The 26,863-nt window shown below is 44.8% G+C and overlaps 1 protein-coding gene across 1 annotated transcript; it reads right to left on the bottom strand.

The window, feature by feature from the left end:
• Window positions 1–214: 214 nt before the first annotated feature.
• HELB (DNA helicase B) lies at window positions 215–26,029 on the bottom strand. Its single transcript, XM_082239938.1, has 13 exons — window positions 25,806–26,029; window positions 21,865–22,254; window positions 19,818–20,008; window positions 14,119–15,003; window positions 13,360–13,534; window positions 12,602–12,743; window positions 10,869–10,999; window positions 9,305–9,389; window positions 6,502–6,561; window positions 5,232–5,496; window positions 3,875–4,009; window positions 2,837–3,256; window positions 215–1,896 (listed from the first exon to the last, which is right to left on the bottom strand). Exons 1-13 carry the CDS (start codon window positions 26,008–26,010, stop codon window positions 1,807–1,809), a joined length of 3,174 nt encoding a protein of 1,057 aa, XP_082096064.1. The 5' UTR covers window positions 26,011–26,029; the 3' UTR covers window positions 215–1,806.
• Window positions 26,030–26,863: the final 834 nt, after the last annotated feature.

Genomic DNA, 26,863 nt, shown 5'->3' with positions numbered 1-26,863 from the left:
GGGGGCTTTCCTGTTACTTCCTTCCTCCTGAACAATGGGGGAGGACTCCACAGAGTTGCTGGGAAACAGGAGATGTTGGCAAAACTTGGGCCAAGGAACCTTGCGCTAGTGAACATGAATGACCATTTACCTTTTGAGAAGTGCGGAATATTCAAATACTTTGACTCAGAACAGCTTCTATAGAAGAAATAATAGATGTTCAAAGAACAAAAAATACGATGCACCATACTCTTTAATACCTAACTAACATGATTCAACTTTTAAAGTACACCACTTTTACATTTAGCTTTCCGTTGATCAGAAATACAACACACACTGTATAATGTTTACACCCAGCCTATTGGGTCAAACGTGCATATGTGTTTGTTTTTAATACCATGTTTTAGTATTGTAAACTGCTCAGAGATTCTTTTACTGCGAGAAGTGATTTACTTGGGGTTGGACTCGATGGCCCTTGTGGTCTATTCCAACTCTATGATTCTATGAAGTCGGTGAGTCTAACCAAAACATCTAGAAGCAGAAGCTTGTAGGCATAATAGCAACTGAATAGCACCACCATGTAAAACAAGCGCTGCATGCCTGTGGAACCCTTTCAAGCAGCAAAAGGTTCTGGTCAAGCAATTATTTGGGATGGGAACAGAATTCAGTTCCCTCTGCTCCCCCTTTCTTGCCAACCCGGAAGTTAATAGCAGCTAGCTATCATTTTAACTTCTGTAAACAAGGACAATTTAGCTTTGCTGTTATTAGAGCACTGCCAGAGCATTCTGTTAGTGACCCTCACCAGAAGGAAATTGCTCTGGAGACACCTTCAAAACACTGCTACGAGATGCAGAAATGCATTGTGGAGCAGAAGCAGCCCAGAATGTTACAAACAGTGCCTGTTGGGTGTGCATTAGTAAAGTGCTGAGTTTGTATTGGATTTGATATCCCGCTTTATCACTACCCAAAGGAGTCTCAAAGCGGCTAACATTCTCCTTTCCCTTCCTCCCCCACAACAAACACTCTGTGAGGTGAGTGGGGCTGAGAGACTTCAGAGAAGTGTGACTGGCCCAAGGTCACCCAGCAGCTGCATGTGGAGGAGTGGAGACGTGAACCCGGTTCCCCAGATTACGAGACTACCGCTCTTAACCACTACACCACACTGGCTCTCAAATTCCAAAATGGATTAAGATGATAGGCATATATTCTCTAACTCAGGGGTTGGGAAGGCTTACCTCTGTGGGCCAGAAAGGCACAGCGCAATGCCGGAAATGGCTTCTGCGCATGCCCAGACACCAAAAATCATGCCTGCGCAGAAGCCATTTCTGGTGCCACGAACATGGACAGATACAATTTCCGGCATCTGGGCATGCACAGAAGCGATTTCCAGAGCCACGGAAGAGTGTCCCACTTTAGCGCAGTGCACGGGGACTCACAGAGCAGGCAGCTTGGTTCAGGGGTTGCTCGTGGGCCAGTTAACTGGTCAATGGGCCTAAGGTTACCTACCCCTGATCTAACTGCCTGAGGAAAACAAAAGCCAAACAGCACTTACTAGAAACAAAAGCAGCTTAAAACACAGCCGTACAAACCAGAATTACTTGATATATAAAGATATAGATATACAATTTAAAAATAGGCCCTCTAATTTTAAAAAGCTAGAAAAAGTATTTAAATATAACTGCATTACTTTTGTTAAAACAGAGTAAAAAGTCATACTCTTTGAAGCTGCAAAACCTCCACGAACACTAAACATGTTCTATCTAAATATATTCTAAAAAAAGAAAAGACTTAGTAGAGCATGAAACATCTAGTTATAGAATATACTTGCTAGGGTGGGAAAAGCTGCTTGGCATGTGGACTCTTCAGTGTCAAGCTTTGAAGTTTGGTAGTTGCAAGCGGGGATGTGTTTTCTTTTACCTGCAAAACAGCAAAAACAGGGGGGAAACAACATTGGTTGTTGGCCAAGCTTATAGCGGGGGGGGGGGGGGAAGTATCGCTTTAAGGACAGAAAGAATACGGTAACATGAGCAGTAGCCTGGGCTTTGGACACTATATAACAGAAGCATTTACACTGCGTACTTTGTAGACTGTGAAAATCTATGGCAGGCACTATTGTCAAAGGTGTGGTCTCCAGCTACACACTGCCACCAAATGAGAAGGAACTTTTATGGGCGGTAACCATGTCCCAGCCTCTGTTTGGTGTGGAAGGTATTCCAAGGTGGGATATGTAAAGTCTGTGCAGGTTCCTGCTTAAGGGTCTTAAGTGGATGCCTTAGGGATGAGATAGAATGTGCTCTCCCATACTGCCACCTACACAGAACTGTGAGTGTCAACCTTATAGCATCTACTGCTTGCTAAGGACCCGGGAGCTGCTCAAGCTGTAAGTATTCAATTCTATTTCTCACATGACCAGAGCCATACCCACTACTCCACATGGCATTTACAAAAAGACATGGTCCCTTAAAAGTGCAATTTTCTCGCTGGGCTTTATCGTATCCCCCACCCACCAATGGGCAGCAGTAATCCTAGTCAGTGCTTTGACAGGAGGCCAGATAAATTCAGTTTAAAAGCTCTGCTGTAGCAGACCAAAGGCCTAGCTTGTCCAACATCCAGTTCTCAAAGTTCCACAGCAAATGCATATTCAGAGGCATACTGCCTCCGAGAGCAGTACACAGCCATCTAGTAGCAACTGCTAGCCTTAGCCTTCTATCAGTTCCCCTAATCCCCTTTTAAAGCTGTTCAAGCTGGTGGCCATCACTATAATTTACGTAATCGGTACGCATTCTTACAAGTGAAAATAAACGCACTGCATAAAATATTATATATGGTATCTTATCTACTGATAAATGCTTCTTACCAAACATACTTTCGAAGGACTTGAGCAAACATCTTGAAATGTACATTGCCTTTTGAGTCCACCCGAAGTTTCCTCTGCAGTACCAGCAGGTTCAACAACTGCGTCAACTTCCATTTTAAGAGAAACAGCAGGTTCCCCTTGATTATTTCCAGAATGAGAAGCAACGTCACACGTGTCATTCTCTTGCTGACTCTGCCAGATCTTCTGAGGTGATGTTTGCTCGGAATGTGCATCTTTCATGAACGCTTTTAAATGTGTTTTCCTGTGGAAACTCTTTTTCTTAATGACCGCTTGGAGTTTGGCTTCTTCTGCAATAATATAGACTCGGCAACGTCCTCTAGTGATAGCTGTGTATACATGCTGCCAATTCTGGCGAGGTGCATCGCCAACAACATATACAATAGTATTTTCCTCAGAACCCTGAAAATTATATTGAGAAAGAGCTCTTGAATTAAACCGTTTAAAAAATGCTTACGGTTGGGTCCAGATTTAGCCATGTATAGAAAAGGTTCACTGAAATAGGTCTTAGTTAATAAGGACTAATTTAAATCCCACTTGTTACTCTAACATGGCTAAGTCAAAATCCAGCTCTAAAAGTTTTACAATAAATTAAGGAGTCGAAATGCTTCAAGTTTTTATTTTTTTCCTTTACAAAATTAAATAAAGCCATTGGCATCGCCTGTAATTTCTACCTGAGAAGCAACAAACAAAAATAGACAGGACTAAAGTAAAATTATTTCTGTCCAATTCCTATATAGGCACAAGTCAGGTTTCTGAGTCATGTGGTCTTCTTGGCTTCTCACTTTTCCACACTGGCAGACACACACCTCTTCCTAGATTCCAAAAGTTACTTTCTACTATGGATGCTGGCTTCTCAAGTTTATGTTGCAGCAAGGCCAGGACAACGTGATGGCTCTCATCAAAGCTTCTTTCTACCACAATCCTCTAAGCTGAAGAGTTAAACTCCATCTCACAGATGTGAGAAATAAATGCTGCTGTTTTGAATTATGGTATTTCAGCAATGACCCCACAGCTTACCTGAAACGTGTGAATAGTTCTGGCCCAGGCATGCTTTATCTTAGAGTGTTTCTGGAGGGCTTTGTAATGCATGACATACTCAGGTCCATCAGTTATGCCAATAGTCAGGAAACGGCGACCATCGACTTCCTTATCCTATAAACAGAATATGCAATTTCACTGCTTTTCAGTACAGCATTGATTTGCCAGCTAGGTCCTTTACCTTCAAGCAGTCCTTCCACTAGGAACCCAGCCGTGACGTTCTCCTGATTACAACACAGATGCAGAGATTAAGCCCCATCTGAGAACTGCCTGATCCTCCTGTACAGTACTTTGAAGTCACACATCTCATTTTATTTAAATGTGTTAAGTTTTCCAGTTCACCTGCCTCCTTCCATTTAAGTGTTGCCTCCTTACCTGAGAATGCAGAGATTAAGCCCCATCTGAGCACTGCCTGATCCTCCTGTACAGTACTTTGAAGTCACACATCTCATTTTATTTAAATGTGTTAAGTTTTCCAGTTCACCTGCCTCCTTCCATTTAAGTGTTGCCTCCTTACCTGAGAATCAGGCACAGAGATTTATTTATTTTTCAGTTTCTAAAAGCAGGCTGATGACAAGTGTTTTTTCTGCCACTAAACAACTATTGGATCAATTGAAGATTTGAGCCAGTGGATACTCACATAGCATCATAGCGCCAATTAGATTTTGATAGCAAGGCTTGTCATAATTAAGGCTTTTTGAAACAATTACCACTTATAACGGCCCACCAGATCCACTATCACAGAAGCAGAGGATCTTCCATAAAGAAAACCCCATGACTTAATATCAGCAATTGCCCCTTTTTTACAACTTTCTATGATATTAAGATACAGCACATTGCGTCTCTGTCATGGTCTAGAGATTGGCTGCAATTAATCTTGATTAAGCTTGATTTTACTGCTTGGTTTCTTTAAAGCAAAAAATAATAACCATAACAAATAACTTCCCCGGAAAAGAATTACATAGGCATGTTATTGGACAACAAACCTTGGCTACAGCTTGTGGCTAGCGAAAAGGTAGCTTAACCACAACTCCCGGTTTGGATGACACAAGAATTCAGCAGGGGATGGGAATAAAAGAGAACACAGGAGCCAAAAGGTTGCAAACTCCTTCCTGGGAATGTACACATTTGCATAGTCCCACAACGTGCAAACCAGGCCACTGTAATGCCACAATTTCTGCTATTGTGACTCCGAGATTTTTGAGCGACGAAATATGGACGCAGGCTAAGAAAGGAGGCAGCTGTCTTTTCATGTGTGACCTGAAAGGCAGGGGGAAATGTCTCTTCCTTCTAGGGAGAGTTCCGAAATCCATTGATCATTCTACAGAGTACTTGCCTCTTTAATGAAGAATATTTCTCCGTTGCACAACCGCCTATCATCGTAATTGTTATTACGGTCATCACCAGCATCAGCATCACGACCCGAGAGACGAGCTTCCCTTCTTGAGCAGACTTTGCAAGTGCAAGGATCAGAACTCCCAGCGCCGTTAGCATTCTTTGTGCAAGTAACGGAGTCCGTTGCGATAAGATCTTTCATATATGCACTCTTTGTGGAACAGATTTTGTCACCAAGCCTAAATTCCAGCCGATTTTTATGGTTTCTGAATCAAATTGAAGCAAAGGTCTAAATTAAATTAAAGTTTCAACAAGTCGCTCTTTCGGTTATGGCATTAATGACTGCCCAACAGCTCCCCAAAGTAATTTTCCTGGCTTTGATAAAGAACACGCAAGAAAGGATGTTGGGAGGTTTGCTAATAGATTTGCCAGCTTTGCTGCATCAATTAAAGCTAAGCTTTAAAAAAAAGTGTACCTCCTGGGAAAACAATAAAAGCATATTTCTTAGGCTTTCGTTCCAGTTTATTATGAACGCAGTTAAAAACAATAAAAAATCCAAGCACATCCCAATTTTAAAAACAATGTTCTCATGTCAATAAGCTGGCAAACTCATGGATTATGGACTTTACAAATGTCTGCTAGTACACAAAGCACTAGAAATAAGGACCTTTTCACACAGCGAGAAACACTGCAGTTGTGAGTGGGACTCCCATGACATGCTCAGTACAGCATTGGAGTGATGTCCTAAGTACAAGGGGTGAACACAGCCATATTGTAAGTGCTCCGGCACTTGTTATGGTGTCCCATTGCGCCAGAAGCAGTTTAGTCCTGCTGGCCACATGACCCGGAAAGCTGTCTGTGGACTGAAAGCGAGATGAACGCCACAACCCCAAGTCACCTTTGGCTGGACTTAACTGTCCAGGGCAAAGCTGTCAACTTACAGATTTGAAAATAAGGGACCAGCAGCCTCGAAAATAAGGGATCAGCAGCCAAAATAAGGGATTTTCCGGGCACAGGTATGTTCAACTTCTGAGCCCCTCTGAGTCAAAGGCAGAAAGCCCAGCCAGCGGCCCTCATCAATAAGGGACAGCAGTGGGACATGGCGCTGGGATAAGGGACTGTCCCGCCAAATAAGGGACACTTGACAGCTATGGTCCAGGGTTCCTTTACTTTACTTTACCTTACCTTACCTCACCTCACCTTACAGCACAAACACTGGTTAGGGATAACCTTGAACATCATACAGTGAAAGCTCTTCAAAAATGTCATACCGCGTTGTGTGTCCTGAGTAGTGCTTACAGCAGATTTCATTTATGATGTCACAGTCCTTCCTAAGATAAGAAGAAAAAACTTTATTAGTTTAATTATGAATTTTATACCATAGATTTAGAATAACAGAAGGCAAGTATTTTCCGTCCCTGGCTTTAACCAGCTAGTGAAATAGCAAACGTTTGCTCCCTGCCAGTAAATCACTTCCAGAGTTATTTGCTCAGACAGAAAAGAACTTAAACAATTAACACTGGCACAAAGAAAAAGGTGAAACAGCTGAAGTAAGGGTTTTTATCCTTACTTTGAGTACTTTGAGTCCTGTGAGAATAAGAGAAGATATCAAGAGCTGCTACAGTCAGTCTTAGGAGTCTCAAAAGCTCAGAGGGCAGTAAGTGAAGCAGAAGAACTGCAGATTGGTCACAGAAAAGGGTAGCTATCTCTGTTCGCAATAAATGACAGAAATACATATATGCTCTAGGAGCGAGAATGGTTTATGACTTAAGCCATTATGGTCTAAGAATAGACCACTGCCCAATGGAAAATGCCAGTGATCCACACCTTACACCTATGATAATGATAGGTTTACAATGCACACATGAAGATCCATTAACTGTAGGAATTGTATACAATACACTATACCTCTCCCTCCTCTGTGCATACTGCCGATATCAGGCGATACACAACTTTTGCCCCATTTATGCAACATTGTCCTCAAATGCAAACACCTTGGGTTTTTCCTCCACCAAAGTGAATGGCAACCATTCATTGACCTAGGAAGAATAATTGGGTGTACTTGGGCATCGCTTAAGTAAACGCTACTCCTGTTTTGCCTCATCTCAAGAGAATTTACTTCATATGCTCTGTGAGAGAAAGCCAGTTGCGAGCTCTGCAGACTCAACAGTCCTTGCGCAGAAATTACCGTATTTCTCTCTCTATAAGACACACTTTTCCCCTCCTAAAAGTAAAGGGAAATGTGTGTGCGTCTTATGGAGCGAATGCAGGCTGCGCAGCTATCCCTGAAGCCAGGAGAGCAAGAGGGATCGGTGCGCACCGATCCCTCTTGCTCTCCTGGCTTCAGGGATAGCCACGCAAAGCCTCTTCAGCATAGCCGGAGCGCTCCTGCCTCTTTGCTCAAGAGGCTTTGCATTGCTTTCTTGTTTCTTGTTTTCCTCCTCTAAAAACTAGGTGCATCTTATGGAGTGAAAAATACGGTAACCCTAGGTCCTCTCTCTTTTTTTGTTACTCTAGAACACGACGGAAATATTCTAAAAAACTGGCTTTATACAGACACACACAAAAATCCTTGCAATATACCATAATGGAAAGAGAGATGTGATGGTGTATCTTGATAGTATGATATATAGTGCCAATCAAGAGAGTACTGGAAAATAAAGAGAAAGCAAGCATTTGATTTACCCTCTTCTAGTTTCGCTGAAGGCACTACAGTAAGGTACAGATGTAAAGCTGTTCTTTCCTTAACCATTGCTAAGACAGCAAAGTGGAAGGGCTGTAACTCAGTGGTAAATATCTGCATTGCATGCAAAAGGTCCCAAGTTCAATGCCCAGCGTCTCAAAGTAGGGGAATGCCCCGTCTGAAACCTTGGTGAACTATTTGGGTAGTGCAGACAAGACTTATGGTTCAGGATGCAAGGGCAACACATTTTCTCCTCTCGTGAGAATAATACCCCCTCCAACCTCCGCCATCAGTTGCTGTTAGTGACTGTGTCTGTTCAGCACTAATCAGAGCTAACTCCTAATGGGGTTTTGAAAACAGTCAGCCCAGGGACTCCACATGCAAAGGAACTGGGGAAGCAAGCCTGCGATTCTGCAATCAAATCCCAATTGCTTCTCCATGTTTGACAGACGGGCAGTATCTTTTCTACAACGGTCAGCCAAAGTTAGCCCATATCTGCACACATAATGTCAGAGCTGCTTCCAGATCCCAGCTCACACAGGATCACGCTAGCCAGCGTTCACTTTATAAAAGTCTTTATTGAGTTACAGATTCCATTTCCGAACTGCAGCGTGCAGCTCTACGTCTTAATAGCTAGACCGACGAAGCTCCGTCTGATTCTCCGCCTCCTGCACACCAACTTAATACCCTAGCCTTGCTCCACCTCTTGCGTCTTTCCTTCCTCCTCTGGGTCCCTCTGCCCCCCGGGGTCCCCTCCTTCCTAGACTCTTCTGACGCTGACGACCCCCGGACCCTTCTGCCTCCTTGCGGCGGGCTTTGGGACCTGGCTCCCTTTCCGGGCTGCTTACTGTGCCGCCTTCCTGTGTATTTGAACTTGGCGCGCGCGCCCAACCTTCCACCTTCCGCTCAACCGTTTCTTCGCTCCCCGATGGAGGTGTGGCCACTCCTGACTCATGCCCTCCCTCCTGCTGAGAGCCTCCGGCACCCGATACCTGGCCCCCTTCCTCCCCGCTGCGCTCAGCTGGGGACGCTGGCCCCGATTTCCAACTGCTGCTCTCTGAGTCCCCTCTGGTCCCTTCTTCCTGGGGTGTCCCCCTGGGTCCCCCCCTTGCTCTGACCACTGGCGCTCCTTTCTGTGAATCTTCCGATTCACTGGAAAGACTCGGAGATCTCGGGTCGTCATCATCACTCATTCTTCCTTCGTATTCCTCCCCCTCGCTCTCTGTTTCCTCCCCTTCCTGCGTCTCTGCTCCTGAACCCCTGACACATAACAATAACAATATTTTTATTATTTATACCTCGCCCATCTGGCTGGATTGCCCCAGCCACTCTGAGCGGCTTCCAACACATATAAAAATGTCAAACATTTAAAAACTTTACATGGCTATTACCTTCTGAAAGCAATGAACTGTGACTGCTCAGGATCTTGGAGTCCTGGCCCATTTTTAAGCAAAGCTTCGATGGCATACTGCAAATCTGATAACAACACAAGAAAAACTGGTTACAGAACAAGCAACTGAAGCCAAAACCACTACAGTCCACTGTGAAATTGCTGGTTACTGACTGCTAGGAGCCATAACACTGCAGCCCCTGGGCTGTGCTATAGCCTGCACATGCCTTCCCTGTGGCTACTGAAGATTGCTCAGCACTCACCCCCCCCCCCCGGTCAAGCTGGCAAGTGTGTTTGCAAAGCTGTCAGGGAAGCAGGTACACAGCAATGGCTCTCCCCATCACAGCCCTGCTACTCTCAGCCCACACAGCTATTTATTATTTCACTTATGAATCATTTCCCAGGAAACATCCCAAAGCAATTTAAACAGCACACACGCAATTTCTAATCCAATGCAGATACAAATCTCCACTTACAAGGCTTTGGCTGTCTGGGGAAAGTGTGATTGACAGTACCAAACAACAGGGAAGGAATACAATGAAAATCATTTATATCCCATTGCACCCACTGCATATGTGTGTGTAAGCGAGAGTGGGTGGGCACCCCAGTGTGTGTGAGGCACTTGGGCCAAGAGACAGACCGCCCCTGGCCTATCAACAACTTAGGATAGGCTAGACAAGTTTCACAAAGCTCTAGGGCAGGGGTGGGGAACCTCCAGCCCACAGGCCCAATGTGGCCCAGAACAAGTCCCAATTTGGCCCAGGAGGCTGTTTTCGCTAAACCATGACCACCTGCCCCACGTCTAATGCCTGGTGCAAGACAGGTAAGAGATGGAGCAGGACTGGCAGCACCAGTCCCTGTGGGGTTGTCAATCACTCAGCCAATTCCTGCAGAATGCAGTCCTATTCTCACTGCTTTGAGAAGCGCCAGGCTGGCCAAGTCCTTTTTGCTGCCATTCCCAGCTGGCTGTGTGGTGCATGGAAAGCTCTTATGCGAGGGGATACTGTTAAGTGGGCGGAACAAACCATCTGCCAATTGCCTGATGTCATAAAGATGTCAGGTGACCAAGAGGTAGATTGCCAGACCCACCTGCCCCGGGGCTAGCTAATGATGCGGCCTGCTAGGCCAAAAACTTTTGCAACAAATCTAATTGCATTTGGTGCAATGTTGAAGTTGCTCTGTGCTTGGTCAAGGAAGGGAGATAAGCCATCCCAGTTAAGTACATCATGGATCTTGTGCCCGAGGTGGCTGGGTACTAAAGTGAGGTCTACACAGCACCTGGCGGCTGATAGCATGCAAAACTGCTGGAGTAGGTGGCATTTCTTATGCAAGAAGGTAGATTTGCTGTGCCTCAGCTGTTTTAGCGCATGCTGCCTTGCTTCGGGAATTTAATGTGTGTCAGTAAACCATGACAAAGAAAAACATTTTTTTAATTAGACCGTGCAAGGCGGAAGCCATCCTATACCTATGCTACCCAGTAGCTAAATCTAAATCTGCAGCAATAAAGCATGCATTGGATATTGTGCAGCATTTAAGAGATTTTATTACGAAAGTTTGAAACTCACAGTGACCGGCATCTCCAGGAGGTAAAACAACAAAAATAAATTTCTTCTCAGCACTTGGCACTGCCCATGTTTTGGTCTCTTCCGACATTCTGAGCACTTCATCAAACTCTGGGTAGATCCGCTTAGAGATTCTGCATCCAAAACAAAGTAACGAAAGTGTCTCACACTGCCCTCGACAGGATTGTTTTCCTTATGGGCAACATCATTTAATTTTTAAGCGAAGAACCATAGTTTCATTTCATACACAATAACTTATACAGATTGCACCCTCCCATTACACAGTACATTTATGTATAGTTATCACACCATGCATTCCCAAAAGAACTAGGTTCGGTTTGTCCCAAATGCGGAACTAAATTTCAAACAAACAATGGGAAGTGTTTCAAGTAGGAGGCTGTTTTTAAATACAGTGGTACCTCGGGTTAAGTACTTAATTCATTCCAGAGGTCCGTACTTAACCTGAAACTGTTCTTAACCTGAAGCACCACTTTAGCTAATGGAGCCTCCTGCTGCTGCCGCGCCGCCGGAGCCCGATTTCTGTTCTCATCCTGAAGCAAATATTTCTTACACCTGAAGCAATATTTCTGGGTTAGAGGAGTCTGTAACCTGAAGCGTATGTAACCTGAAGCGTATGTAACCCGAGGTACCACTGCACAAGTGTCCACACATGCATGAACACACACACACCAACAATATTCAAAAGGTTTGGGTTTCCCCACCCCCACCCCCGTTGTTCCTAGACAGAAATGTGACAGTGATAGGCTAAGCTTTCTAAGCATGTTACACATCTCCAGGTAGAGGGTCAACAGAAACTCCAGTGCTACACACACAACTCAAATATCGCTGTGAAGAATAGAGCAGGTTGTGGCAATCGGATATCTTCCTGTATAAGAGGAGAAAGTTGTCATGGCGCAATCTGCATGGCCACCACATGACAACAGCAAGGAGGGCAAGTGAAGCTGCACATGTGAGCAGGATGGCACAGCAAGCAAGCAAGCAAGAAGAAGGAAGAGTTTGGATTTGATATCCCGCTATATCACTACCCAAAGGAGTCTCAAAGCAGCTAACATTCTCCTTTCCCTTCCTCCCCCACAACAAACACTCTGTGAGGTGAGTGGGGCTGAGAGACTTCAGAGAAGTGTGACTGGCCCAAGGTCACCCAGCAGTTGCATGTGGAGGAGCAGGGAAGCAAACCCGGTTCACCAGATTACCAGTCTACTGCTCTTAACCACTACACCACACTGGCGTGTGGTACAAGCAAGCCTTCCCATGTCCCTTGAGTCACCACCACCTGACAGCGCACTTGCATGTCCACATAATACAGAGAGGGAGGTTTGCGGTGAGCCAGCGGGTGCAAGGAGCAAGCAGGCAGGCAGCCCAGACAGGTCTGCAGGCCTTCAAGCACTTCCCTCTCCCGTCACAATGGCCCCGATCCTGCTGCCACTGCTGCTCACAAAGAAAAGGGGGACAAAGAGGCAGCAGTCTTTCTCCCCTTCACACAGCCACCAACAGGAAGAAGCGGGCAGCATCGTGGCAAAAAGAGGAGAGAGGCTCGTTCACCTCTATTCTGTGAGTGGCAGAGGCAGCAGGGATCTTAGGATTGGGGCAGGTCGTGAGGAGATAGAAAGGTCTGTGTGAAATGTGGGGGGCTGGCAGCAAGGTGGGGGGTTGGCAAGCGCCATAAGCAGAGGCAGCAGCCCCACATTTTTTTCTTCAAAAAAATAAATCCCTACCTTGTTGCATTATCCACAATTAACTGTGACTCAGCCCTGTGATTAGTTTTCAGTTCTATAGACCAGCCCCTTGACTGAAGGCTCTCAAAAATATCGGCCAGCATATTACCAGGCTCAATGCTGGGTAACTGCCTAACATCACCTAAACGAAGTACAAAGTTATATTTAACAAAATTAGCTGCACTGTCATCATTATTTTATTTATTGCATCTCTATCGCACGCTTAAGTCTCTCCAGTATCCAAATCTGTTTACCGTGATATAGAAGAACACATCAACCCAACTGCTTCGGTCTAAAGTACAGCAAAGGCAGTACCAGCTCAGAAGCGATATTGTGTGATTTTCTTAGTAAGGATCTCTCCCCCCCCCCCCCGGTCTCTTATAGCTCTCCCCAAGTTGGGAGTCCAAATTAATATGGCAAGAACCTTCTGTCTCTGTGTGTCTGCGTGTGTCTGTGTGTGTGTGTGTTGGCACAATAGCTCATCCTGAGCAGCTTGTAAGGACCTAAGAAGAGCTCTACTGGATAAAGCCTGTTGTTATTCTGTCTCTCACAGCTACAATAAACCTACCATTAAAATTATGGATTTGGCATTTCTTCAGCAGAGGGCAAACAGGCAAATTTAGCAGGGGATCAAATACTTTCCCCCCTCCCTGTATGTATGTATGTATGTATGTATGAATACATAAATAATAATTATTATTATTTTGCATGGATATAGCTCATTTCGAATTTGTCTTCATTATTCACCAAAGCTTTACACTTGCCCAGAATAATAATCTTCGCCAGCCGGGCATGGTCCAGCAAGAGTTGTAAAACCCTGCTAAGCATTCTCACAGGAACCATACTTCCTTCGTCTACAACCAAGACATTTACTGAAGAAAATTTCCACGGATTGCGTTTACTTTCACTCCATTTAGAGAAACTGTAGGTAACCTAAAAAACAAAAACAAAAAAACCCCCATAATTTAAAATTAGCATTCCTTCAAAGAATGGTTTGGAGCATCAGAGTCATGGGTTTGCTCAGACTATAGTTTGCTATGAAGTCTAAAGCAGCAAAGTATGATTTGCACTTGGCCCTTCAAACTACAATCGGAAACCATGGTTTGAAGCTGGAAGGCCTTTTTGGAAATGAAGAAGAGGAGGAGTTTGGATTTGATATCCCGCTTTATCACTACCCGAAGGAGTCTCAAAGCGGCTAACATTCTCCTTTCCCTTCCTCCCCCACAACAAACACTCTGTGAGGTGAGTGGGGCTGAGAGACTTCACAGAAGTGTGACTGGCCCAAGGTCACCCAGCAGCTGCATGTGGAGGAGCGGAGACGCAAACCCAGTTCCCCAGATTACGAGACTACTGCTCTTAACCACTACACCACACTGGCTGAAGAACAGCAGCTTTTAGAGGATCACAATAGTTTCAGTTCTCTCAAATAATGCCAAATATAATATTCAGATTAGTAAACTGAAATGCATATGATTATACTACCAGAATATTGGAACGGTTTTAAAAATCATTCCTACCTGATGCAGAGTATAAGCAGGTCGTCCTGTTTTATCAGACAAGAGAGAAGCTGCCCTCCCTGTAGGTGCTGTATATAAAACGTTTAAAGATTCATTTCTACATTGAATCATGTTGGAAGCATGGCCGAAAGTATTCCATTCTTCAGATGCATCGAGGTCCGCTTCAAAATCTTTACAGGCATTTATAACTTCTGTATTTTCTCCCTCACTTAGATAGCAGAAAAGGTGGGTAACTATTGTTGTTTTCCCACAACCACCTTTCCCACTTATGATTGTCACTGGATTGGAACAGATCAGTTCTATAGCACGTTCCTGATCTGGATCTACTTCTACTTTGCGTTTCAATTCCTTCTCGGGTTCTTCAAAGTCGGAATCATGGTTAGAGTTTTCTTCCACACCTGAGGAATTGCCAGGATCCTTCTGGTCCACTACGCAAGGTTCCTCATCGTTTATTTCACTCTTAGCAAATACGTCTCTCAAGTTAGTTGCATGTGCACTTCTATTAAGTACCCTTTTCGGATCGGCACGCAGCCGCCATGGGGTTTTATTTCTGAGCTCGCGTACAGAGGTTGCAATTTGCTTTTCAGAATTGAACAAATGGGGAAGGAAAACAAGCTCTTTCTCAGTAACCACAATTTTTTCATCTTTCATAAATTTAATCGATTCCCAGGCATGTTCCACGGGCATATTCTCTGATACCATACGTGTCAGTTCATGCTGTTCTTCATATGTATGTCCCATTTCTGCACAGCTCTGTTTGAGCTTTTCATATACCATTAGTGCATTCTTCTGCAAATCGGGAATCTTCTCAAGAATATGTGTGCACTCGCGTATGGCCTTCCAAGATGCCTCACCAAAGTAAGTATGCAGCTCTCTTTTCATAATCTTTCAGAGAAAGCAAAAACCTGTTATTTTGACACATGGCATTTTTAACAGTACTCTATAAAGTTAGAAGGCATGCAACCTTCCATCAGCTTTGGTGCACTATTTTCAACCAAAGCAAGCAAGTTCAACACAAATTCCAAAAGCCAATTCCAATGTTGCCCAAAACATTAAGAGCGGCATGCAACAAACTAGTCCGTTAGTACAAAGACTTCCCCTCGCTCTCCTCCCCAACGCCAACCCATCTGCTTCAGAGGGCTGGCAGAAGGGGGGAAAACCCAGAACAGATTTAGGGGAGGCACAGAAAGAGGAGGGAGGGGAAAGTTCTGTTGCACAGCCAGAAGTCTTTGCACTAACAGAACTACTGTAATGGATCCTGCCCTAAGACTACAATTCTATACCCTGCTACACAAGTCCTATAATTTCCAACTGGGGACAGAACAACAACAGCTAAAAACTAGTATTCACCGAAATTAAAAAAAACCTAATGAGCAGAGGGCTGCTAGGCTTAGGAACAAGAGGAAGACTGATTGGGAACAGCTCCAAGGACTTTGTTAAGATCGCTAAGAACGCTGGAATTAGGGTGGCAGACACCAAGGACAAGCTGTGTGCACAGATGGTCAGGGAAGCCCAAAGAAGGCTGCAGGACTTGCCAAATCAATTCTACTATTAGCAAGTATACGGTATGATGATACTCATCTGTATTTCGCTGCTACACCTGGATCAGGAGAGGGTGTGACTGTTCTAAACTAGTGCCTGGGTATAGTAGTGAGCTGAAAGGCACAGGCAAACCCGGCCCTCCAATGTTTGGGGACTACAATTCCCATCATCCCTAACCACTGGTCCTGTTAGCTAGGGATCATGGGAGTTGTAGTCCCCAAACATCTGGAGGGCCCAGTTTGCCTATGCCTGAGATAGAGACTCTGCGGATGAGCAGTGCCCAAGTCTAGGAGTTCCCTGTTTTGGACAGGGTTGCACTCCCTCCTCCGAAGGAACAGGTGCATAGTTTTGGGGGTGAATGAATGAATGAATGAATGAATGAATGAATAAATTTATTACGGTCATAGACCAGAAGAAAGAAGAAAAAAAAAAACATAAAAGGCAGCAATAATTTACAAGGGAATGATGGTGTCAGTTAAAAGTTGTAAAATTATACATAAAAACAATGCACATATACACACACACCCACACCCACACATATACATACTCATATATGGACTGCAGTATATGTATGGGCTTAAAAAAAGGGGGGGCTTATCCAGGGGTCAGATCTTTTGCTTTTTTACAGCTAATGCCCTCCGCTTGATCGCGGCCGCAGAAAACTTGGCCACTTTCAATGTTACTTCTGGGTTTTTGTCTCCTAGTAGGATTTTCAGCCGCTGAGATTCAGATCGACCTGGAAATTTCTGAACGATAGGGGAGATAAACAGTAACCTGATATCCCCGTAAAGGTCGCAGTGTAACAGCACATGTGAAGCCGTTTCCACCTCCTTCAGACCACATGGGCAAACTCGTTCAGCATAGGGTGTGCCCTCGTATCTGCCCTTTAGTAAGGCAGATGGCAATACATCAAATCTAGTAAGGGTAAACGCCCGCCTATATTTTGCGATTTGTAGGTCCATCAAATATGGGGTTAGATTAAACCCTTTTCCATAATCTTGGATAGCTGGATATTTATCTATCTTGCTCATATGGTCCTGAAGCTCTACATCTCTTATTCGCTGGCTCACCATCATTTTAGCCTTTTCAAAGCCTGAGGCTATAAGTTCTTGTGAGGAAAGCCCCAGGCCCCTCAGCTTTTCATAGAGCGACAATCTCCATTTAGACTGGAACGGGTCTAGTAGAGTCAATGGAGCCACTCCCACTGGGAAAAATATGAGTTTTAGCCAGAAGTGAATCTTCAGGATCCATATCCTGGCATTAATAGGGAGTTGGCCAACCTCCAGCCTAACGGCAGTGTTAGAGACACAGGTAGGTAACCCTAGTAGGGAACGATAAAATTTAGTTTGTACAGATTCCAGGGACTTGAGTTTTTGACAATTAAATATCTGGGTGCCATAGGTCAATTGTGGAAGTATTTTTGCAACAAAGACCTGGGAGGCAGCGGGAACATATTGACCTCCTTTTCTGTAAAAGAATCTTATGATAGCTCTGGAAGATCTTTGCGCATTTACAATGGAATTCTTAATCTGATGGCACCAAGATCCCTTCTCATCAAAAATTATTCCAAGATATCTAAAAGATGTTACTTGCTCAATAGGTTGGTTATTAATTTTCCATTTATGTCGGAGTTTTCTCTTGGAGAACACCATAATTTTTGATTTGGTGTAGTTTATTATTAGGTGTTCAACTTCGCAATACTCTGTAAGAGCTCGTAAAAGTTTTCTTAGACCCACACAAGAGAAGGAAATAAGTGCCGCATCATCCGCGTGCAAAAGGACCGGGATTGGTGTATTATTTAGATTTGGGGAATGAGTACCTGCTTCCTCCATCTTTCCGACTAAGGAGTTTATATAGAAGTTAAAAAGAATAGGGGCAAGAACACAGCCTTGCTTGACACCATGGGAACTTTGGATTTCCTATGATAGGTTCCCATAACGGTCGCATCTAACACGGATCCGAGTATTTTCATGTAGTCTACGGATAAGAAGCAAAAGACGTCTATCGATGTTTGTGACATTTAGTTTTTCCCAAAGTCTGTGCCGGGGTATCGAGTCGAAGGCTGATTTGAAATCTATAAAGGCTACATAGAGAGAGCCTCCTTTCTTTGAGGTGTATTTCTCCACTAGATGTTGCAATACCAGTCCTTGGTCTAGAGTTGATCTATGTGCCCTGAAACCAGCCTGGGCTTCCTTTAGGATGTGCTCCTGTTCCAGCCAGTCCGCAAACTTTTCACGTAAGTGAGTTGCATAAAGTTTGCTGATGATGCTTAAGAGACTGATTGGTCTGTAATTGGCTGGATCAAGTTTACAGCCTTTCTTGAATATGGGAACGATGATTGCCAATCCCCAGTCCTCTGGTATTATTGCTGTTTGATCTATGCTGGTGAAGAGGGTGGCAAGGACTGGGGCCCACCAATCAATATTGGCTTTGAGAAGTTCAGGAGAGATGTTATCTGCTCCCGGGGCTTTTCTGTATTTGAGTGCCTGAATAAGCCTCCTAATCTCCGCAACCGACACCGGAGGCCACTCATCACCTGCCGCACACTGTATTAGTGGCTGTGTCAAAGGCAGAGCTGAATATGAAGATTGAAAAAATGCCTCCCAAGTCCCTGCCGGTATAGTATACTCCACTTCTGAGGAAGTAGGTCACACTCCAAGATCCACCTTTGTCACTGGAGGCTCAGGTGACCCCTGTGACAAACGGTGCCCGTTACCACCTTATGCTGGCATACCAAACTTGACTTTTGCCTGGCCATAGGGATTGATGCACCACTAGCATCAGGGTTGGACTACCGTAATGTGCTATACTATGCGTGGAGCTTCCCTGGAAGCTGCAGCTGGAGCAGAATGCTGCAGCCAAGTTGCTGAGTGAAGCACCTTGGTGTGCACGTATTGCACCTGTGCTAAGGGACCTGCACTGGCTGCCGATCAGCTACTGGGCCACCTTCAAGGTATTGTTAAATACATAAAACCCTGCACATCCTGGCACCAGGTTACCTGAAAGACTGTAATGTCCATGTATAGACCTGTAAGATCACTTAGATCACCTGGGGAAATTCTACTCGTAGCCCTGCATCCTACAGATCATCATAGGGTGGCCATTTTCTGCTATTGCCCCTATATTATGGGATGCCCTGCCCTCTGCCATAAGTGAAGCAGCAACCATCAGTTGCTTCATATAGCTTGTAAACGCATCATTTTTCTAGGCCATTCTTCCCTGACTCATAAAGCTGGACCCTGTTTTATGTGTCTGAATCCCCCAATTCCTGTTTTATTGGCTTCTATAGCCTTTTATTATTGCTGTTTTATTGGTTCTAGGCTGCAGTTTGGGTTTTAGTGATATTGGTGTCTGTGTGTGCGCATTGTAGACTGATTAGGGATTTTGAAAATATTAAGCAGTTAATGAAACTTTTAAATAAATGAACAACTTTATAGTTGGTGCAAATCAAGCCTCTTCTCTCTCTTTGGATTAGAATGCAACCCAGCTGTACTAAAAGAAACTGAGGTATCTTGCCATAAGGATAATGGAGAGATGAAGTGAGGACCTCGTTTCCTCTTTCCTGTTAACTAGGTCTTTGCTTAGAGAGGCCAAGCTGTATTCAGGGAAGAAGGCAACTTTGCTCTTCAAACAACTTTGGTATTTGGTTCATGCAACAGAAAGAAGAAAACACCCAGTCTCTCCCTTTGTAGCTGCTTGCTTCAATGGAGGAAAGTCAGCTGCTAAGGGAGACCTGCCTTATGCTGGTTTTGTTCATGCACAGATCCGCAGTCTCATGAGAACATGGTAAGAGCACCAGGTGTGCATCCTTGCCCCAAAATTCCAGCAAAAGCATGGAAAAATCCCAAAGCTAGCTTTTGTACATGGCGTTCTTCTAGAACGCTTATGAAACCATTACATCTAATCTTGTTGAAGCCATTTTAAAATATATTGTAGTACAGTATGACTACAATTCAGCTGACTTGAGTTATAAGTTATTAAGGGGAAAAACTGAGTCCCATTATCAAATGAACTACCGTCCTATTATGCTTTTTTGTTGGCATCCGTCTGTCTCGAGAGACAATGGAGCCCAAGTCAAACGTCTGTGCTAGCAGCACCAAGGTGAGCCATGTGTCTGGAGGGCCTGGGCTGTCCAGGCAACAATATTAGTTTCTTACTTCTCCGAATCCAAGTTTCCATGGCTCTTCCCTCAAGATCTTATCCAATATTGTCAATGTATAATCTTCATCGTGAATTTTGCTCCAGTCCAACTTTTCAATGCAACAAGAAACAGCTCGTGGCAGAAGCTGCGGCATTAATTCCAATATAATCGGAAAGGACAAGGCTACTAGTACAGCTTTCCCTGCAACTGTGGAACCAAGATACAAAAAAATGCTATTTTAAAAAATTGAAGTCAGTATGTTTTACTGCAAGTTCAATTTAGCATAGCTAAAGATTCCTCCTATACAGTTACTGCAAGTAGTTCCAAACATTGCCATCTCATATACGTTGGGTTGGAATCAAAGGTACCTTTCCTCCATTGGAGGCATCTTTGAATCCATCCTGTGGACATTTGTCATCCATTTCTTACTTTGTGGTAGCTTACATATATTTCTGAAGCCGAAAAAGCAGCATCTGCTTTGAGAGAGAGAGAACAAACTGCTGCTATTTATGAGTGAGTTGGGACACTGTTTGAAAATATTAGCCAACTCCTGGTTCAAATATAAAGTATCTTGGCTTGTTAAGTCAAGTTATGCATAAGTCCTGTGCACCCTCACACTGAGTTCTTGCATTGCCTCCTTCCACATTAGCGTGATGCAATTCAAAACTAAAAATAGCCAAAATTGTGAAATTGTAGTGATTAGGCTTGGAACAAAACAGGATCTGAAACAGCCCTTTAACATTGTTTCAGATCCAAGTTTGTTCTAAACCTGGGAACTACCGTTTCTTGGTTCAAGACGCAACGGGAAACTTTTCTTTAATTAATCCAGGGAGTCCTTAACTGCTGTGTGCCGAGAAAGGAAGAGGGAAGGCCAACAAAATGACAGAAGGCACAGGTGCATCCATTTCTCAATTTAATAAGCCAAGGCAGTTTATATCTGAACCAAGCCAATTTTAGCACAGGGAATCTGAATGCAGTCACTCAACAAGCCAGTATTACAGAGTTGCAGCTCCTGGAAACTCAAGAGCAGCTACAAGCAGAGATTCACTCATTCTTTGTGTGTGCCTGGTATGTTCTGAATGTAAATACAGGAATAGCCAGCATAGTGTGACCCTGCTACTGAAGTGTATCCAAAGGCATGTACTTACACTGCCTTAAAAATAATAATTTTCTAAAATAATATTATTTTAAAATTCCTTTAAAGTAATAACACTACAACTAATCCAGGACAGACCTGCCAGACTGGTGACTGGGAGCGGCCACTGGGACCATACAATACCTGTCCTAAAAGATCTACATTGGCAGCCCAGTATGTTTCAGCGCACAGCGCAGTCTTGGTGCTGACCTTTTAAAGCCCTAAATGGCTGGGCTCAAGGTTGTCATCTGAACTAGCCAGGTGTTTAACTGACAATCAATCACAGTCAGTCCATCATTTGGAAAATAAAGACTTTAGAGCTGTCTTGCCCCAAAAATGGCAACTAGACATTCTGCTTTGGTGACTGTAACCTTGGTTTAAGGGGCCATTTGGAACCTAGTTTATATATCTGAGTTTCTAACACTGCCGCTGAGCAAATGATGGAAAGGAATGCAACCCTTAAAAAGTATTGGCCCCACCCTCCAGCTGATAGAAAAATCATTTTGCCCAACCTGTTTCCAGCTTGGCAGGGGGTTGGACTCGATGGCCCTTGTGGTCTCTTCCAACTCTATGATTCTATGATTCTAACCATAGATTCTGGATTGTTTTTCCTTATCAACAAGCACAGCTCCCTTAGCCCTTGATAATAATGTTTGAAATTGTTACAAAACATTGTTTCCTTATAGCTAACCTAAATGTGGTAACGGCCAGTTTGTAGCTATTGCTTCTTAGGCCTACACTTAGATCTTAACATAAAAATCCTTCCTTTAAAAAAAGAAAAGTTTGAAGAATGATACTGAAGTCTATCACTACCGCTTTATAAACATATTAAAAAACCTGAATTCCTATCTGCTCTCCATATAAAGTTAAGAACAGTGAAGTAGCCACTATAATAAGAAACAATTGAGTATTACATAGTTATACTTACATGACTCCTTAACATAATGAAAAATGTTAAAGTTTTTGGTATCTGTACAAGGTTGACTTTGGGTATTTGTAGACATCGCTCCTTCCTGAAGTTTTGACTCCTGAAACTGTTTCAGTGTTTGTTCAAGATGTGCAAAGTTTACAGAAGCCTCTTCAGGAAACCACTCAAAGAATGCATCTTTAAATAATGGTGGGACATCACATTTTGTAAAGAACAGTGAAATAATATCTTTCCCTGCTTCAGGCTGCAGAAAATAAGATGGGTAGCTCTTCATATAGTACTTTGAATGAGACCGCGTAAGTTTGACATTCACTTTCCACCAGGGATCAACCAATGGAAACCGTCCAATCACTTCGTATGTCTTTGGGGATGCTTCCTCCTGAATTATAACTGAAATGGTTTAGAAAAGGATTGTCAGTACAATAGTCAAATGCGCTGGTACAATATTATTTCTAGCAGGTTTTTTAAAAACAGTCAATGATATGGCATGGGGGTGGTCTGCTCAGATATAGGCTTTCCTAGAATACCCAGGTTCCACCAATAATTGCTGGAATGCAGAAAAGATTTATGCATAAAAGGGCAATCAGTTTTGCAAGAAGTAACCTATCAAATAAGGGATGCGGGTGGCGCTGTGGGTTAAACCTAGGACTTGCCGATCAGAAGGTCGGCGGTTTGAATCCCCGTGACGGGGTGAGCTCCCGTTGCTCAGTCCCTGCTCCTGCCAACCTAGCAGTTCAAAAGCACGTCAAGGTGCAAGTAGATAAATAGGTATTGCTCCGGCGGGAAGGTAAACGGTGTTTCCGTGTGCTGCTGTGGTTTGCCAGAAGTGGCTTAGTCGTGCTGGCCACATGACCCGGAAGCTGTACGCCGGCTCCCTCAGCCAATAAAGCAAGATGAGCGCCGCAACCCCAGAGTTAGTCACAACTGGACCTAATGGTCAGGGTTCCCTTTACCTTTTTAACCTATCAAATACATGAGGCAAAATTACAGGGTAAACACAATTCTTCTCTTAATATCCGACTTCCACTTTTCTCACATATAGGACCAACTCAGAAAAACCTGAAATCATGGTTTCCCATTACAGTTGTACCTTGGAAGTCAAACAGAACCCGTTCCGGAAGTCCGTTTGACTTCCAAAATGTTCAAAAACCAAAGCACGGCTTCTGATCGGCTGCAGGAAGCTCCTGCAACCGATCGGAAGCCACAGAAGCCCTGTCAGACATTCAGCCTCCAAAAATAGTTCACAAACCGGAACACTCACTTCCGGGTTTGTGGTGCTCGGGAGCCAAAACATTTGAGAACTAAGCTGGTTGAAAACCAAGGTACGACTGTATACAAACAAGCCTAGATGGGTCTCAGGCTCATATGCTCTTCCTCTCCTCTCCTCACATGGAAATGCAAAAACATTCATCTTTAAGCAAACCATGTTCCTGGTTACATCAGAACTCTAGGAACTGAGGCTTGTTAGACGCCAGGGTCAAACTAGATTGAGATCTTGGCTTGCTTTTAAAAGATGTGCAATAGTCTGTTTTCATACACAATCTCCCCTAGATTGGGCTCACCAAAAAACAGTTCTATAGTATGTGTTTACCGCAAAGGCCAGCTGTGTAGAGCCCTGAGTAACTAGAAACATATGAAAGTGCAAGGCTACTTCCATGCACATCCCAAACAATTATTTATTGTTGTATGGATTGTGCTTTCTTCATGAAAGGGAATGTATGTATGTACGTACCACACTTGAGTGAAAGGTACACTTGAACTACGGTATGGCGTAGTGGTTAGTGTTGGACTTATCACAATGGTGTCCAAACTTTTTTCAAAGAGGGCCAGGTTTGATGAAGTGAAGGGCCGTTGGGGCTGATCCAAGGGCCAACCAAAGTTGACCTTTTTTTAGGATTCAGGTTGTTGAGCTTTTTTGGGGGTTGGAGTTGCTGAGCTTCTTTTAGGATTGAAGCTGTTAAGGTTTTTTTAGGATTTTACCTCAGGAAATAAACTGCCACAGGTGCCGGATTGAACTGAACGGTGGGCCGAATTAGGCCCCCGAAACAGACTTTGGACATGCCTGGACTAGGACCTTGGAGACCAGGGTTTAAATCCACACTCAGCCATGAAGCTCACAACAAGAGCTTGGGCTAGTCACTACCTCTCAGCCTTATTTACCTCACAGGGTTGTTGCATGGATGAAATGAGTACAGAGAGAACCATTAAACATTACTCTCACTGCTTATGTAGAGCCTTAACAGCAAGAAATTTGAACCCAGCTCTTACAGAGTCCCCAACTGCTCCTTCCAAGGCAGCAGTAGTGCAAGCTGAACGTAAGACATCTAACTCACTGAGTGCCTTGGGTCAACAGATACCTCTTGGCCTAACCTACTTCACCTGGGGAGAACCAAGTATGCCACTTTGTGCTCCTTTGAAAAAAGAGTGGGAGACAACTGCAATAAACACTTTCAAAAGCAAAGTGACCACTAGAAACAATGGAATTAGGAAATGAAGACAGGCCAAGGAATCAGTTCCGCATTTGTTGGCAAACACTTTGCAAAATCAGGAAGAAGAGCAACCGCTATACATGACTATGCAAAAGGGAGTCCCATGCAGTTGAATAGGACTTGCTCTCTTTTAAGTGTATATAGTATTACAGTCTTGAACTGCAGGGGGAAAAAGAACAAATCAGCAATTACGTCTTTTGCAACGTAAACAAGCAGTCCCGTGGCACCTGAAAGGCTACTAGTTTTATTACAGCAGCAGCTTTTGTGGGCTAGGATTCACTTCAGCAGATGCCCATAGGGCTTTTTCCCCCCTTCCAGCTCACCAGAACTCTGTTCCGGCAGCCCCTCTCAAGTGGGCACCGTTGCCATTCTAAGAGAACGAAATTCCAGCACCTATTTCTCTAGAAAAATAGCACTGGATGCAACAATGAGTTGGCAAGAACGGGTGTGGAGAAAGGTCTGAGGCAACTGAAATGCAGGAAATACCACACTCTCATAATAACGTTAAATGTAAAACTAACTGGCGATTCCTTCACACAGCAGTATGGGTGGGCAATTGCCCCCCTCCAATTCCACCCAATTCCAGAGGATGCGGGTGGCGCTGTGGGTAAAACCTCAGCGCCTAGAACTTGCCGATCGCATGGTCGGCGGTTCGAATCCCCGCAGCGGGGTGCGCTCCCGTCGTTCGGTCCCAGTGCCTGCCAACCTAGCAGTTCAAAAGCACGTCAAAGTGCAAGTAGATAAATAGGGACCGCTTTCCAGCAGGAAGGTAAACGCCATTTCCGTGTGCTGTGCTGGCTCGCCAGATGCAGCTTGTCACTCGCCACGTGACCCGGAAGTGTCTGCGGACAGTGAGATGAGTGCACAACCCTAGAGTCTGGCAAGACTGGCCCATACGGGCAGGGGTAGCTTTACCTTTTTTAATTCCACCCTGACCCCTTGATTCACAGCTTTCATTAAAAAAAAACCAAAAGTTTCTACCATTTGTAGAACCTGAAATATGAGGCAAATGTACAGGAACTATTCCAACTACAGTACTCCCTTTTCAGCCTTTTACTTGTCTCCCCACCACCAGGAAAAGTTTCCTCGGACGCCCATGCAAGTCTGAGGTGCTGCTGCTTGTGTTAGCACCTAAAGTGGATTAAAAAGTGAGAGACACACGCAAACGCCAAGCATTTCTATTCCTAAAAGGCGTGGGGTTTGTTTCCTGTTAATGCAGAGGCGCTTCCCTGTTTCTTCCACCTACACTAGTTGAACACTAGTTTCGGGTCCCACAGCCTTGCCCCTCGGACTGCTAGTCCCAGCCTGGCCAAGCGCCTCTTCAAATGCAAAGAGGAGGGCGAGGCCCGCCCAGCGGGTCCGCGGGGACTTGCGCCACGCAGGCAGGCAGGCGCGCAAGGCAGCGGAGGAGCCTCGCCAGGGCCGAGGCGCGCGCCTCCTCCGGCTCCTTACGGGTCTTGCGCGCTGGTCTGTGAAGCGGCTGCTGGTTCGCGCCACCGAAAACATCTTCGAAACCCTCCGGGTCCGGGTCGTCGTCCTCGTCACTCTCTGCATCTTCGTCCTCGGGAGCCGCCTTTCCTTCCTCCGTTTTCAGCGGCCGCAAGAGCCCCCAGAGCTCGAAAGAGCGACTCTGGCCCGACCGGCGGCGCTGCGCCATTTTTCGGAGTTCCCGCCTGGGCAGCGCCTTCCTCCGCGCGCAGCCGCTGCTCCGCCTGTAAAGATGTGCGGCCGCTTCCGGCCTGCGGGGCCAAAAACAGCGGGCAAAAACAACAACAGCGCCCTGTTTCCGGGTGTGGCATTCAACGGCTTGCGCAAGAGATTGCTGCTAGCCTCGTCTGACTGCCCGTGATGTGCCTGCGCAATCAAGATTAGCAAAGCAACAGTGCGGTTGGTGTGAGAAAAGCACGGAAGTTGCCTCAGTTTTGGGAGCGGTGGCTGTGCTTAGCAATCTTTTGCAACAAAAGCAACCCGCCTCATTAGGTTCGAAGCGCTTTTATAAAGGACTTGAGCTTTATATCAAAGTCCCGACTCCCCCTCCCGCACAGAGCCATAATTCCTAGCCCGCTTAAACTACAGATCCCAGGATTCTTTAGGGAAAGCTTTAAATGTATGTTGGGTATCCAGGTAAAGGAACCCCTGACCATTAGGTCCAGTCGTGACCGACTCTAGGGTTGCGGCGCTCATCTCGCTTTATTGGCCGAGGCAGCCAGTGTACAGCTTCCTGGTCATGTGGCCAGCATGACTAAGCCAATTCTGGCAAACCAGAGCAGTGCGCCATTTACCTTCCTGACGGAGTGGTACCTATTTATCTACTTGCACTTTGATGTGCTTTTGAACTGCTAGGTTGGCAGGAGCTGGGACCGAGCAACGGGAGCTCACCCCGTTGCGGGGATTCGAACCGCCGACCTTCTGATTGGCAAGTCCTAGGCTCTGTGGTTTAACTCACAGTGCCACCCGCGTCCCTTAAAGACACCTTAAAGACGAATAAATGCTGCAATCGTTAAGCCTCG

This window comes from Podarcis vaucheri (genome assembly GCF_965113315.1).
Source record: "Podarcis vaucheri genome assembly, chromosome: 10".
Lineage (NCBI taxonomy): Eukaryota > Metazoa > Chordata > Lepidosauria > Squamata > Lacertidae > Podarcis > Podarcis vaucheri.
This window is presented reverse-complemented; position numbering and strand designations above follow the sequence as displayed.